At 35.2% G+C, this 17,182-nt stretch overlaps 1 protein-coding gene across 1 annotated transcript in view; it reads right to left on the reverse strand.

Annotated features, from left to right (window-relative positions):
* Positions 1–3,353: 3,353 nt before the first annotated feature.
* The window catches only part of FAM227B (family with sequence similarity 227 member B), a 45,957-nt gene continuing 32,128 nt past the window's right edge, over positions 3,354–17,182 (reverse strand). Inside the window, exons 5-6 of the mRNA XM_069098019.1 lie at positions 4,187–4,285; positions 3,354–3,527 (exon numbers count right to left, since the gene is read on the reverse strand). Of these exons, the coding sequence (XP_068954120.1) occupies positions 3,492–3,527; positions 4,187–4,285 (135 nt within the window). The 3' untranslated portion in view covers positions 3,354–3,491. The remainder of the gene's footprint in view (positions 3,528–4,186; positions 4,286–17,182) is intronic.

The following is a 17,182-nucleotide window of genomic DNA, read 5'->3' on the forward strand; positions in this document are numbered from 1 at the left end:
CCATTTTCCCCTATTCTGCTACTTGTACCATGGAAACAGAAGTAGGCAGTATAGGACAGAAGGTTATCTTTTATTTTTGTTTCATGTGCCATATCCAAAGAGTTCATTGCTTAGTGGTCATGAGCCTCCTTATGCTGATCTTTGGGCAGCAGACAATCTGCTGCTAGAATCATACAAAACCTTTACAGTTGGGTAAAAACTGCCAGACACTAGATTATGAGCTCCTTGAGGGTAGAGATTATCTTTTGCTTTTCTTTATATGCCCAGGGCTTAGAACAGTGTCTGGCACATAATACCATAGCATGCTTTACACCCCATGATAAATCTGCAGAGTAGAAATCTTGTGGAGGATTAGGAATAAGGATACAGACAAAACATATGATTTCCTTGGGGGAAACAATAACTCAGTGAGTAAACTCCCTCTACCAATGCAAGTCTGTACCTTCTTGGCAACTAATAGTCTTAGAGAATTGCCTAGAGTAGTAGCTCTCAAAATGTTGTTCAGAGACTCCTGGGGATCCATGAGTACCTTTCAAGGGGTCCAAAAGGGCAAATTTATTTTCTTAATACTACTAAGATGTCATTTGTCTGTTAAAACACACCTCACTTTTCCAACTACATATCTGTGTGAGCCTGGATCTTCTTCCACTGAAACAATACATTGTAAAAGATTGAATACAGAAGTAGATTTGAGAAAACAAATGTCTTCTATTAAGCCAGACATTAAAGAGATTTGCAAAAATACATAAAACAATGCCACTATTCTCAGTAATATTGATATAACTATATATCAGTCCAAATCAATACTGTATACAGTATTGTAATGACTAATTAGGGGGAATCAAGTGTGTCTTAAATCTCATATATATATATATGTGTATCTATATATGTTTGTAAGTGTGTGTATGTGCATATGTGTATATATAAATATGAATCAAATGTCTTATTGCTAGCCTACATTCACACATATGCATATATATAAGCTGTATCTACATTAATATATTGGCTACATATATGCATATATGTAGGATAGAGATGCTATTATATATATATATGCTAGAGATACATAGGGTATGTTTGTGTAGTGTAGATAATAGGTTTTTATCTATACCAATATATAGGCGACACAAATATATAGGCTACAGATATATATATATACATGTTATTGTTCAGTTGTTTCAGTCATGTCTGACTCTTCATGACCTCATTTGGGGTTTTCATGGCAAAAATACTGGAGTGGCTTGCCATTTCCTTCTCAAGCTCATTTAATAGATGAGGAACTGAGGCAAACAGAGTTAAGTGACTTGCCCAGGGTCACACAGCTAAAAAGTATCTGAGGCCAGATTTGAACTCAAGAAGATGAGTCTTCTTAGCTCCAGGCCCTGCATTCTATCCATTGTGCCATGTAGCTGCCCATATACATATGTACATATATACACATATGTATATGTGTGTGTGTCTGTCTGTCTGTATTTACTAGAGATTTAGGATACAACTTGATTTTCCTGAATAGTCAGTCAATATAATTTGCAATTAGTTAAGTCTATAGAAGAGACATCTTTTATTTAAAGAATTATTTTACTATTAGGGACCTGAAAAAATGTTATGTTACATAAGCACCAAAAACTTCTTTATAGCTTGATTGCATACTTTATTAGTTTGATATGGTCTAGCAGAACATGAACTGAATTTGGAGCCAGAGTATTTGGGTTTCACCCACTATGCTCCTTACTACATATATAACTTTTGCTAAACATTTAGCTTTTCTGGGCCTCAATTACCCTATTTGAAAAATGAGAGAATTGAACCTGAAATTCTCTTCTTGGGATCTGGTCTGGCAGACCTAGGTGAGGAAGTGATATATCTCCCTAATTTCATTGTGGGGAGACACATTCAGAATCTTGAATGATACTGATGAGCTTTACATCTGGGGGACTCTTTATTACTTTAAGTACTCTTCTAAATCTACATCAGTTAAACAACATTTATGAAGGACTTCCCAAGTGCCAGATACTGTGCTAAGCACTAGGGTTGCAAAAAATAGTCCCTGCTCTCAAGGAGCTCACAATCTAATGGAAGGGATAGCATGCAAACTATTATTTACAAACAAGCTATAAACTGGGTTAAAAAAAGGAGATGATCTCCAGAGGGAAAGTATTAATTAGGTCTTTTGATCCTCACAATTACCTGCAGGCTAGGTGCTATCTTTGTTCTCATTTTACACATGAGGAGACTGAGGCTAAGAGATTGAGTGACTTATCCAGGGCCACACAGTTAGTGCTTGTGTGAGGATTTTAACTCAGGTCTTCCTGACACCTAGTTCATCACTTTATGTACTGTGTTACCTGGTTTGACTGATAGCTAATGAATATATGCATTTTGTCTGTGATTTAATCCTTGTCGAAAAATAATAAAGAGTTTCTATGGGACCATAACCAAAGAGATGCATTGTGAATTATGGCTAATTTTGGTTTGGTAATGAATAATTGGGCAGCTAGGTGGCATAATAGATAGAGTGTTGCCTATCCTGGAGTCAGGAGGGCTTCAGTTTCTTAACCCTGTTTGCCTTAGTTTCCTCATTTGTAAAAATGAGCTGGAGCAGGAAATGGCAAAGCACTCTAGTATCTTTGCCAAGAAAACTCCAAATGGGGACACAGAAAGTCATACATGACTGAAACGACTCCACAATCATGAATAATTAGATAATATGATAAAGCATCACTTTGGAAGGAATAATTGAATTTAACTCTCATACTTTCCCTAAGCAGTATAGACCACATACTAATTGTATGATATGGTAAGAGAATCTACCTTTCACCAAACTGAGATCATCAAAGTAGTTAATATGTCTGTCTCTCACTGCATCCTGATGAAGGTGTGGTAACACAAAATAAGAGTCAGGTGACTAATCTGTGCTCTATCTTTGGGTGAGTGTGTGTGTTAGAGTAGGGACCTGAGTGATTATATTAGCTATCTAGGTAGAGTTAGTATCTCTACTTCAAAACACTTACAAGATTAGAGGCATGTGGGAGAATATGAAAGATTGTAGTATCTGCAAATATTACTAAACTTGGGAGAGAACTTCCAATTACCTGTGGTTCGTAAGTCAAATCCTTGAAAGAAATGATTCATTAAACTTAGTAAACATACAGAGTTACAACTACATGATCTAATGAAAGGGGCCAGAAGAACCCTGTTAGAATCTATTCCTACCCTCTGGAACCATCTTCTTGAGAGCCAGTCTGGCAGATCAAGGTAGAGAAGTGATATTTTTTTTTACTTACTTTGTGGGGGAAAATACATTTAAAATCCCAAAATAGATTCATCAAGTTGAAAGCAGAAAAGCTATTGTTTTATTTATAGCAATATACTTAGCTTCACAAATCTTTTTCTGATTTACTTTTAGAAAGCTGAGTGTGGGATTTCTGAATGCCAAGTTTAAAACCTTGACTCCTCCAGGGGAATTCCAGACTTCAAACAACTTTTCACCATCAGTACACCAAAGAATTATTCTCTGTGGAAGGGACCTAGAAACAATGTTTATGTTAGGGCTGCCTTTGTAGAAACAATGTTTAAGGAAGGGTAAAAAGGACCTATATTTACAAAAATATTTATATTAGTTCTTTTCATAGCAGCAAAAAAGTGGAAACTAGGGGGTGCTTACCCATTGGAGAAATATCTAAACAAATTATGATCTATTAATGTAAAGGCATATTATTGTGCTATAGGAAATAACAAGATGGTTAGATTCAGAGGAAACTGGCAAGAGTCCTATGAACTGATACATAGTGAGATGAGCAGAACTAGGAGAACAATGTATGCCATAACACCAGCTTTATAAAGAAAAGGAATATTAAAAGACTTAAATACTCTGAATAATGCAATTGTAAGTCAGAAATCCAGAGGAGTGCAGATGAAACATCACTGTCTCCTGCCAGGGATGTGAGGAATTGAAAAAGCATAATGAGACATACATTTTTAGACATGGCCAATGGGGGAATTAGTTTTGCTAGACAATGCATATTTGTTAGGAGAGGTTTCATTGTCTATTTGTTTTACAACAGGAGGCAGATGGAGGAAAATGTAAATACATAAATAAATAGAAAAATTTAAAGTAAAAAAAGGAATATTTGAGGAATCATTTCAAAATGATAATCAAAAGTTAAAATAAAAGCAATTATCATACCTTATATTTATGGAGAAACCACCACCAAAAGGCATCTTGTAAGAGAGTAATAGATGATTCTGTGAGCAGCAAAGGTAACCAAATTTTAAAACTCTTTACCTTTGGGGGGAAAAATTAAGTATGTAGGTCAAATGAAAATGTACTGTAAAAGCACTAATACAAAAATAAATCTTTACATAGAATATGTTTAATGTAGTATATATCGTAAACCTTATCTGGGTTATGGCTCTCTAACCTGAGTAGACCTTATATGTCAGGACCTCTGATAACACAACATTTAACTCCAACAACCCTGAAAATGAAATCATAACTTTCCTACATACCCAGTAACAGAAGAAAATATTGCCCTATGGTCTTAAATGAGAGGGGGTGAAAGGGAGAGGGAGAGGAAGAGAAAGAAATAGAAGAGAAAATAAGAAGGACAAGAAAGAGAAGAGAGAGAGGTATGGGAAAAAAGAGTGTGAGAGAGGGAGAGAGAGACAGATACAGATAGATACAGAGAGAATTATTGATTCATTTTTAAAATTTCCCAGGGCAGGAAGTTAATGCTTATACGTGATTTCTCTGGGTAATGAATAAAACCAGCAGTAGATGAGGGAGGATTTCACCTAGCTAGGCTGGTACTGAAATGGAACCTTCATGATTTTTTTCTTGCACCTGGTTCAATATTCACAGCACACATGATAACTATAAATATACCTGCATAATGATCAATTGCAAAGTATAACAGACTCTCCATATAGAAGACAGAAGCATAAAATTTATTCAGACACCAGAAAACTGAATACCAAAACCAGTAAGCTGATTCCATTACAGTAGCAAAGAAGTTAATGAGCCACAACAGCACAGAAAGCCACAGCATTCTTTAGCCTTCCTACAAACCAACATTTACTCACAAACCTGTCTGCTTGCCTGCCATCCTTTCTCTCTCCCACCATTTAGCTGTTCTGACTCCCATCTTCCTGTGGGCTCTACTCTACCCTTCAGCAAACTCCTCCCACCACAGGCTCCATGTGATTTCATTCAGCCTATTAGGGGACAGAGTTCATTTTCAAAGAAGTTTTTAAATTCCCTTAGGCTTATTAAGGGGGCAGGGAAGATCTTCAAATTCTCATTACCACTATGAGTCCCCTCAGAAAAGAGACCCAGGATACATCTGAAAGGGAAGTTCCACCTAATGGGTGATGTAGCTTGGTCAGCCCAAGGGTAGAGGACATGGGGGAGTAGGAGTGATTAATGGCCTAGTCAGCCTGTCCAGTGCAACACCATATCCCAGCACCATTTCTAGATTTATGCATGTTTTATCCCTCTATTAGATTATAATATTTTAAATTCAATTCAACAAACTTGCTAAGCATCTAATATATGGAAGGTACTATTCTAAGTCATGAGGTTATAAAGACAAGAAAATATTTTATCACTGCCCTCCAAAAACTTCTACTAGAAGGTCAGACAAATTGGATATATGTACAAGGAAATAAATATAAAATAATTTTAAGGAAAAGTACCAATCATTTGAGGTGTGGAGTCAGGGAAAAGCTTTATGTGAGAGGTCTGAACTATACTTTGAAGGATGCTTAGGATTCTATAAGACAGAAGTAAGGAGAGAGTGAATTCCAGAGATGAGGACCTCAAGCAAAGGCATGAAGGTAGGAGAATCAGGGATGTGCTGGAGGCAACTCCAAGTAGCTGGTGAGAGCTGACTGTTAAATTTTCAATGTGAGCATTTACACCTCAGAAACATTATAAATTAAGGCTTGATTTATTGTTTTGTTGATTGTCTAGACTTAAGAAAGGAATGGAGAAAATGTTAATAATGCAGATTAAATTTTAAATTATATTGTGAGTAAATCCCCACCCTACTCCCACCCTCAAACTGGATGCTAAATATTGCATCTCCCTATAGAAGACAGAATATTGTGTATGGGGAACACTTAGAGTTTGACTTGAATGGAGAGTGCATAAAGAAGGTTAATAGGAAGACTAGAAAAGTAGTTGTAAACTAGATTATGAATGGCCTTGATCACGAAAGCAATTTATTCCATGACAAGCAGTACAATAGAAAGAACACTGAATTCAGAGTCAGAAGACCTGAGTTCTAATATTTCTGCTACTTGTTATATGTGTGACCTTACATCTTTGATATTGTACCTGCACTCTAAAATAGAGGGTTGTATTAGATGACTTTTAATCAATCAAAAGTAAGTGCCTAATATGTACCAGGCACTGTGCTAGACACAGGATACAAAACTAAACCAAAATATTTCTTGAACTCAAGGAACTCATTCTAATGGAGAAGAAAATACTTAACCATAAAAGAAAATATAAAATGAGGAGCTCTTAAATAGAGCTATAAGAGTTATTATTAAATATAACTACAAAATAGTTGTGTGTGCTTTAGCAGTATTTAATATGGTTGCATGGTTAGATCTGTGTTTTAGGAATTCCTTACAGGAAAGGGGAGAAACTTGAGGTACAGAGACTAATTAGTAGACTACTTCAGTAGTCTAGGAGGTAAGTGATGAGTGCCTGACTTAGGAGAGCAGCCATGTGAGTGCAGAAAAGGTGAAGGATATGAAAGATAGAGTTGAGATACAACTGGCAGCACTGGCCAACTGATCTACTCTGTGGGGTGAAATCTGAATGAGGAATTGAGGGTGATACTGAGGTTGCAAAGCCTGGTAACTGGAAAGGCAGTGGTGCTCTTGAAAGAACGAGGGAAGGTCAGGAGAAAAGTGAATGTTTTTATGGGTGCAAAAGAGAGGTGGTAGAGAGATCTGAGTACCGTTTTGGACAAGTTGAAGAGATACCTATGCAACATTTAGTTCAAAATGACCAGTAGGTGGTTGATGATGTGGGACTACACATCTGGGAATTATCTGCATGAGGATGATAATAGAACCCATGGGAGATGTTGAGAAAACTATGATAAAATAGAGAGAGAAAAAAGGAGAGGATTTATAATTGAGCCTTGAGCTATGACAATGGTTAGAAGATGGAAAATGAATGAGGATCCCAAAAAGGAGATTGAAAAATGGTCATTCAAGTAGGAGGATAAGTGGGCAGTCAGGGGGAACGAAAGGGAGAGGGAGAGGTAGACATCTGCGCGCGCGCGCGCACACACACACACACACACACACACACACACAGAAACAGAGACAGAGACAGAGAGAATAGTAGCACAGAAGCTGAGGCTGCTTCCAACACAGCTTCCCCCAGACTTGTTGTTTGTCAATTCTGAGGTACCTGCCAAAGGTATCTGCACTTAAATCAAGCCAGACCACTACCCCAAGAAGGTCAGATCTTTCCTAATGCCCTCTAAAGTGTTCTTAGGCTGGACAATTGTTTCACCCCAACTTTTAATTACTTTTGCTGCTCTAAAGTTCACTTTGAGGCATTATTTGTGGGGGAATTTGGGAAAGTTAGGTAATTTCCTGCCATCTTCCCAGAATCTCTTAAATGTTCCAAAGTAGATTAGCTTTCATATATTTAATGCATTTTGTAGTAGTTTTTTTTTCAAGTGGGTTTTCCCTGAATATCATTTCTTTTTCAATTCTGTTATTTCTATGTAGAAATACTATTTATTTTTATGGATTTATTTTGTATGCTCCTACTTTACTAAACATACTGTTTAAATTAGTTTCTTTGCTGATTCTTTGGGTCTTCTAAGAAAGTCATCACATCATTAGAAAATAGAGATTGTTTTGTTGCCACTTTGCCTATATCTGTACCTCTCACAGGACCTTACAGATCCTCAGTAAGTATGTAAGAAGCACTTAATAAAATATTTGCTTATTGGCTATTGTTTTCACTAGCATTTATAGTGCTATGTCAAATAATGGTGGAAAAGGGGAACACATTTGATTTACTCCTGTATTTCTTGGGAAAGTTTTCATTCCCAATGAAAAAAAAATGGTGGTTTGGGGTTTTAGATACATTTTTTCATATTACAAAAAGGCCCTATGCTTTATAAGGATTATAACATACACAGATTGTACTTTGTTAAAGGCTTTTCCTACATTCATTGACATATGTATGATTTTTAATATTATTATTATTTTTTTTAACAATGAACCATTTGGGCATCTGTGGTCCAATTTGGTCCAATCTGGTCAGAGTGAAAAATTGTTTTGGATAAATTGCTGTATTAGTTTTGTTACTAAGAGTACAATTAATTTTTTGACTCAATATCCATTTGTTACACACATTTCTCTTAGATCCTCAATTTTTTTTCTTTTTGGAGGGGGGAAGGTAGGGCAATTGGAGTTAAGTGACTTGCCCAAGGTCACATGGCTAGTTTTGTGTTAAGTGTCTGAGGCTGGATAGATCCTCAAATTTAATAGTAATTCTATAAATTTAATATATAATTTATTTAATAATATATAATTTATATATATATATAAATTTTATATATAAATATAGCATTTTGATTGTTTCTTAAGGCACAATATTAATCCATTACATTCACCTATCATAACTTATTCAGCCATTCTTCTATTGACAGGAACCTACTTTGTTCCAGCTTTTTGTAAACAGAATATTGCTTTGAATATTTTCATTTGAGGGACATTCCCCTCCCCTGTCTTTGAACGCCTATGGGGTGTGTGCACAAGCAGTTTAAGTTTATATAAATTTATATATTTATTTAAATTTATATGTAATATAATTTATTTAAATTTATGTATAATTTCTATATTACATATAAATATATATTTTAATATTTAATAATATATTTAATATATAATTTCTATAACATTTAATAGATTTCTATTTAATAATTTTCTTGACCTTCTTTGTCTTCATTGTTATGCCTTATTTCTCATTTCTAATTTTTCTTACATAAATTTAATCTTTTTATTAGATTTACTATTTTTGTCATTTTGTTTCTCTTAAAACAGTTCATGAATTTATTTTATAATTTCAATTATTTTTTTAATTAAAATTCACTGCCCCTAACCTTGATGGCATTTCTTTCTTTGTTCAATTGTTGCTTTTTTTCTGCTCTAAGTTTAAAAATCGTGGCTTTAATTCATTATTTTCTTACTGATGTAGACATTGAGTGCTCTGAATATAACTTGAAATAGTGCTTTGGCTACATCCCATATCCTAATATGTACTATTTATATTACTTATCTTTAATGTAATCTGATACTTATTTTATTGTTACCTCTCACTTAGTCTTTACTTCATGTTTAGTGGATTTTTTTGTCAGTCTATATGTTTTCATTCATGACATCATAATTTACTACTAGTTTTATTGCATACTAACCAGCGGAATCTCTGCTATTCTGCATTTAATGATATCTCTTTGTACTTCAGTTTATTATTAATTTTTCACATCCACAACTACTTGAAAAATAATACATCCTTTATTTTTCTATTAAGTTCTTTCTCTGTGTCTAGTAAATTGAGTTTAATACTTTTTTATTCTGCATTTTTTGTTAAATTATAGTATTCTGATCATTGAGATGTCAAATCTCTCTATTACTAATTTTAGTTGATTTCTTCTTAGAATGCTGAGTTTTTCTCTTGTGAATACTACTATAGAATTATTAGATGTGCACATGTTTAGTATTATATATTCTCATTTTACATAGAACACTTTAGCATAGTGTAATGTCCTTGTTTTTCTTTTAATGCTTCTTGTTTTAATTAAGCTGATAATTAATATCACTTCTTTTAATGATTTGGTAATCGTATGATAAATGCTAGACTGTTCTTTCATTTTGAAACTATTTAGATACTTTTGGATTAAATATATATCTTGTAAATACTATATTGTTGCATTCAGCTTTTTAATCCACTGTATCTTTTCATTGGAGAATTTAGTGTGTCTATATATAAAATGGTCATTTGCTCTTTTTTCCAGTCATACATTTAGAAGATTATATATACTTTCTTCTTATTTCTATTGTTAATATGGGATTAATAAAATCTCACTAAACATATCCTGTATTATATTTTAATAACTGCATGGTTTTTTTTATCTGAACTTCTCTTTTATCAATAATAGTAGCTTAATTCAAGGATGACACTTCTTTTTTAAAAATGTATATCAATACTCTTCTTTACTTTGACCCTTTTTATTTTCATAGATTTAAAATTTTTTTTGTTTATGTTGTCACTGTTTTCTTTCCTATATCTATTTGTTACATTTATTTGGAGAGATTTTGTGGGAAGTCTGGATTTCTTCAATACTTTCTGCAATCTTAACTGGAAAGCCTCTCTTTTAGCAATTTTAAGGAAGAAGCTACTACAATCATGAATTTCTTTTTCCTGGAAAGATTATAAAAAATCAATATGAATTCTTCCCTAAGGCTTATTTGGCCATTTAAAAATGGGAAATGAGTGCTTTTGGCAGGTTATATCAAGAAGTCTGGCATGGGCTACGTCCCTTAACAGTTATTTTGATACTAGAATCAATTTTAGGCCGTTAGTCATGGCTTGCAGCCAGTGTAGTAGTACACAATTCCCAAATGTGCTATTTTAAAGCACCATAGCAGCTAGAACACCTGATCTATGGGGCAGTAGCTAGCAGGTGGTGGATACGGGCAATTGCCCATTTCTAATTTTTAGGTTGCTTGAAAATATCAGGGAAAAAAAAAACAGGTAGGGCATTGGATTTTTGATTGGGTGTTTGTTGGGCTTGGCTCATTCCCTTGCTGTCAAGCTTTTTCTTTTGGAAGCGGAGAAAGGTGAGAAGTCCTTGTAGTAGAGGAGTGAAGATGTGGAAGTATGTTGTTTCCCGACAGCTTTTTTGGTGTGTCTGTTCTCCCAAGTTCTGAGTCACTGGAGAAGTTTTCTATGTCTGGATGTTCTATGGGCTGTCAAAGATCTTCAGTATAGAGAACACCAAAGAGTTTGGGTGCTTTTAAATCTATTGGCCAATGATCAGTGACAGCTATATTTTGGAAAATGTTTTTTGAGGTTTCCTCTATTTCTTCAAGTATTAATGTTAGAGGTCGTAAGGCACAAATGAGATATTATTTGTAAAGTGCTTAGCACAGTGCTTGAAACATAGGGATAAATACTTATTGCCTTCACTCTCCTTTCCTCAAGTCCCTCCTCCTTTAAAAAAAATCTTTACTGGCAATTTTCATTATTATACCACAAACATTTCCATATATCCTCATCCTGACCCCTACCCCATAGAATCTCTCTTGTCACAAAGAAAAAGAGGTAGGCAAAAATGACAAGAGAAATTATATCTGCCAGTATATAAAATTTCTGGTACCTGTGAGACCCACCCTTCTCTACCAGAGGAGAGAGGTCTATTTCACCACTTATCCTTTAGACTCAGTATTGATCATTGTCTTTAGTATGAGTCAATCTGCCTTTTAGTATTTTCTTCATTTAAAAATCACAGTCATTATATTGTTCTGCTCCTATTATCATTATTTTGAATTACTTATTACTCAAGTTTATCAAAACACAGCATTTTGATTCTTCCTTAAGGCACAATATTAATCCATTACATTCACCTATCATAACTTATTCAGCCATTCTTCTATTGACAGGAACCTACTTTGTTCCAGCTTTTTGCAAACAGAATATTGCTTTGAATATTTCCATTTGAGGGACATTCCCCTCCCCTGTCTTTGAATGCCTTTGGGTTATGTGCACAAAAGTTTAAGGACAAAATAGTGAATATGCTTATTGAATTAGTGACTCTTCTAGTACAGTTCTAAGTTGTCTTGTGTTCTGCATTTGCCTGACAAGGACTCTTTTAATTTTTGGAATTTCCAATTTGGCATTTAATGGAGGATTTTTAGTTTGTTTTTCCTTCCCTAATGTTTAAGATTTGTATGCCAAATTCATTGATCTCTTTCTTTTATTGATGTAAACATTTAGAAATATGAATTTTCCCCTAAGAACTACTTTGGTTGCATCCCACAAATTTTGATGCATTGTTTCCTTGTTATCATTATCTTTAATGAAATTATTGGGTTTTTCTATGATTTGTTTTTTGAAACATTCATTCTTTAGGGTTAGATTATTTAGCTTTCAATTAATTTTTAATCTATCTTCCCATGGCCCTTTATGTGAGGCTTTAATGCCCCAATATGTAGTTGATTTTGGTGATGATACCTTGTACAGTTGAGAAAAAGGTATACTCCTTTTCTATTTTCATTCAATTTTCTCTAGAGGTCTATATCTCACTTTTCTAACATTCTGTTCATCTCCTCAACTTCTTTCTTATTCATTTTATGTTTAGAATTATCTAATTCTGAGAGGGGAAAGTTGAGGTCTCCCATTAGTATAGTTTTCTTGTCTATTCCTTCCTATAAGTCATTTAAATTTTCCTTCAAGAATTTGGATGTTATGCCATTGGGTGCATATATGTTTAGTATTGATATTACTTCATCATCTATGGTACCTTTTAGCAAAAGGTCATTTTCCTGCTAATCTCTTTTCATTGGGTCTATGTCTGCTTTTCTTTTGTCTGAGGTCACGATTGTTATCCTTACTGTTTTTACCTCACCTAAAGCACTGTCCCAAGTTTCAGGTTTTTCACGTGACTATTTCCAGAGCTAGGTCTGGGGTCTGAAAGTTTTCATTGCTTCCAAGGTGGTATGATCTGGAGAGAGGTGTGGTCACTGCTGTCCTAGACTGTGTTCTTGTCTTTATCCAGGAAGGAACCTTGCTCTCTTCCAGCTACAAGTGCTAGCCTTCCTCTTGACTCTGGAACCGTAACAAGGTCTCCAGTTCTCCCACAGCTACAAGTGCTGATACTTTCTTTCTTCCTTGGAACTGAGATCTGGGCCCTTGTTCCCCCGTGGCTGCAAGCACTACAACCTGGTGCTGCAAGTAGGAACTGTATATAAGCAATGCAATGAGGTCCTGTACCCACTGCCAGCAAAGGGTCCCTTATAATCTCTTTCTGCCCAGTTGTCCAACCCCCTTACTGTCTCTGGGCTGAGAACTCCTGAAGCTGTGGCAACTGCTATTGTAGCTGCTTCTAAGACCTGCTGCTGCTGTTGCTGGGGCATGTGCTACACTCTGGGCTAACCCCAATCCCAGTGTCACAGACCTTTCCTGCCACCCTCCTAACTTGCCTTGTACTGGAAAAAATATCTCACCCTGACCTTTTATTGGCTCTTCTACTCCAGAATTCAATTTGAGGCTTTATTTTACAGTTATTTGGAGAGAAATATTAGGAGAGTTCAACTGAGTTGCTGTTCGAACTTTGCCATCTTGGTTTTGCCTCCCCTAAAGGATAATTTTTATTATTTGTAATGTAACCTGCTGGTTACAATACTTTTTAGAATTATTCCCTGTGACTTCCTGAAATAGCTAGCTTTTGTCTTTTCTCTGTATCATGATTCTCTTATAGGACCCTGATGTTTTAAAAATTCTTTCTTTGCACTCAATTTTCCAAATTAGTTATTTTCATATTTTCATTCTCTTTCAGTTGTGCTTTTGATTTTTTTTGCTATTTTTCCTTATGTTATCATTAAGTTGTTTTTATCCTCTATCCTTTTTTTCAGAGTGCCCACTGTTCTGTTAGAGTTTCCTAGCTTCTATTCTAATATCCCCATTTCTTCCTTCAGTTCTTATATTAGGCCTTCAACCTCTCTCAGAGTCAATTTAGTTAACTCATTTCTTTTCAGTGGTTCTAAGTATGTTTATTGCAGGATTATTCTCTTCTGCTTCATTGTTTTAGGTGCTTACATAATTCCTTAGTCTTTTCACTGGAAAAATAATACACTTTTCCCCCTCATGGAGTCTAAAGCCTGTACTTTTCTATTCTCTCCCACCCACTTTGAAAAACAGAGAATCGTAGTAAGTCGAATCACTCTTTAAATACAGAGGTGGTCCAATAGATAAAGTACTGGGGATAGAGTCAGGAAGAGTTGCATACAAATCTGGACAAACCTTAGACATTTATCAGCTTATAAACCAGGGCAAGTCACTAGACCTCAGTTTCCTCAACTATAAAATGGTGACAATAATAGTACCTACCTCTAAGAGTTATTGTGGGGATCAAATGAGATTACATTTGTTAAGTGCTTAGCACAATGCCTGGTACATAGTGGATGCTAAATAAATGTTTCCTTCCTTTATTAAGAAAGTACTTGATAAAGCAATGAGGAATTACACTAAACTTTAGTATTAGTATAATACTGAACCAATCTTTATTGGTTACTAAAACACCACAACTGGAATCAACTACATTTTAGACCTGTCAAAATCTACAAGTACCACTGTACTACAAGTACCATTTGTACTACAAATACCAGTTCCCAGAGGCATCTTGTCATTATCCCTCTTCCTGTAACATAACTCTGTGACTTTATTGTCTTGTGATGATAAATCAAGACTGTCTGATGTCAGGTTAGATGAACTGTTAGGACAGTTTCTTACTTCATTAAGAAGGGTTTTATCTTCATCAAACCACTTAACTTCTCAATTTCATCATCTATAAAATTAGGGAGTTGGATTAGCTGACCTTTAAGGTTCCCTCCAGCTTCAAATCCCCTATCATTGATCCTGTGGAAGCCTGTGAACGTCACTTCCCAAAGTGACCATTTTTGTCAAATCTGCCCTTCAGATCTTTAAATCTACTGAGGCAGCATCATTCTCTGCCACTGGAATAATATGTTGATACATCTGAACTGACCTGCTGATAATATATCATGTGCATGTCCTCTCTTTCATTGGGTATGTTGCTAAGAGCTCTCTACCTGAAAGTTATGGGCAGTATTTACATTTGAAGCTGTTTCTTCAGCTTGTGTAACATGTAGAGTTATATATTCAACTTTCTTAGCACCATTATAAAGGCTCAATTTGGTTTTGTAAGAGGTGTCACTAGAGGAATTCATCACCAATTCCACATCCCTGGTAATATTAAAGCATTACATAAGAACCACCCCTCCACCCTCCCCCAGGCCAGACTACATCACTAAAACAGAAGGTACAACTTTGCAACATAAGCAGAGATATTCTTGAAATCTGATTTCCCAGATTCTGTCTATGAAACTTAAATTTATGATTTAAAGTAATGAAGGTACATATGATATGATGCACTTTCAATAATTTCAAAAAGTTTTCCAAATATTACACAAATTTGTTGTCTTTACAAATATATATGTGCTCATTTACATAAGTACATACACATTTGTATGTACACATGTATGGAGTAATTCCTTACTGTGCATGCCAGGGGCCCTCGATATTGAAGGAATCATACTATGGCATGTATAAAGGCTTCTTAAACTATTAGAAGAATCACACACTTCTGTTCAGCACTCTATTTTTGTTTTTGTTTCTGTTTTTTGCTTCAAGATAATCTGTCTTTCCCTGTAGAAATCCCAGGAGGAAAGCTGAATGGCCCTTTAAAAAATTCTATATAATCTATTTTAAGCACAGTATTCAATCAGGATCCAAGGTGGTGTTTGCTAGAGTTCCCATGACAGGTTGTGGAGAGAGCATTGGACTTGGTTCAAATGTATATATGATACCTATTAGTGTCTGTTCTGGCAGATCTCTAATCTGTAATGTCTTCATCTGTAAAAGATAGATATGCCGGTAGGACTTATCTCACAGAGTCACTGGAGATTCAAATGACATAATATAAGAAAGTTCTTTGCAAACCTGAAAGAATCATTATTCTGCTTTTCTCAGAGCAGACTTATACCAATTGTGGTTGTGTAGATTTAAATGAACCCTGTTACACCCACAAGTTGTGTTGGACATTAGGGGGAAAAAAACTTATCGGGGGACAAGCAGAACTTCAACATGATGGTATTGTACCATTGTAAAGATCTATTCTGGGCAAAGCTTACCATCAAACAAGGCAGGATACAACTACAGGAACTAAACAGGAAAATCATACTAATGGGTACACGGGAAATAAGAATGCTATCTTCCTTGGGTCCCTGGTGTACATGGCAGGAAATTCTCAATAAAGTAGGTTGTGAAAAGGAATATTGCCTAAGCTGAATCTCTCATCTGAACCATCAATTTAAGAAGTTAAAGAAAATCTGGTTGTGGAGAAAGATGGGGAGGGCAGGATAATGACATCACCCTAGCCACATCCTAGGGAGCTGAGCACAATCCTCAGGACACCTGGTAACTTTGTTGCTTGGATTAACTGCCTCAATGACTATAGCAGGCCAAAGCTAGACCAAAGATCCCCAATTCAACACTACCACTATCACCACCACCAAAAACTAGGTTCTTACTCTTTTTTCAGATGTCTAAGGTATCATACATTAAGTTATTCTTTCCACATATTACTCACTTCAATAATGATAACAACTTGAATTTTATAACGCTTTATAGATTGCAAAGCCATTCACAAATGTTCTCATTTTATATTCCAAAAAACCCTGAGAGGTAGGGTCTATTATTATGTTCATTTTACAGATGAGGAATCTGATACAGACAGAGGTAAGCTGGCCTGCCCAGGGTCACACAGTAGTAGTGGTCAGAAGTCAGATTTAAACTTAGGATTGTTTGACTGTCCGTCCTGTGCTCTTTTCACTAGGCCAACTACCTGCCTATACTAAGGAAATACTTCAAGCCCTGGGAAAATGTATCTCATTTTATTTCCTCATGCTACTCTTTAAAGAACATTTGTCAATAAGCCAAATTTTCAATGCAAACTTATACATGTAGATTCTGAATGTTAGTTGGGAAAATCATTCATTCATTCCATGCATGTGACCTATATGATGACCTTTCTATATTTTGTTTTTACTGTTTAGTCTAACAGGCTAAATTTGGAATATACTGTTCAAAAGTTGTACAGATAACCATTTAAGGAAATGTCTTTTCTCATACCAACATGTAACATTCAAACACACAATACGTTTTTTATACTCTGAAAAAAATAGAAACCTACCATAGAATTATGTCCTACATACTTTTCTAAGAGCAGCAGAGAAGTTTTGCCTCACCCCCAATTTAAAAATATTCTCTTACAAGAAACTGCAAAATATTTTTAATATTATTTTAAATAACATCATACAACTCCAGGTCATTAATTCTGCT

The sequence above is a fragment of the Petaurus breviceps genome, unplaced genomic scaffold, assembly GCF_028583685.1.
Source record: "Petaurus breviceps papuanus isolate PSGF00001 unplaced genomic scaffold, PetGlider_PUasm1.0 37, whole genome shotgun sequence".
Taxonomy (NCBI): Eukaryota; Metazoa; Chordata; class Mammalia; order Diprotodontia; family Petauridae; genus Petaurus; species Petaurus breviceps.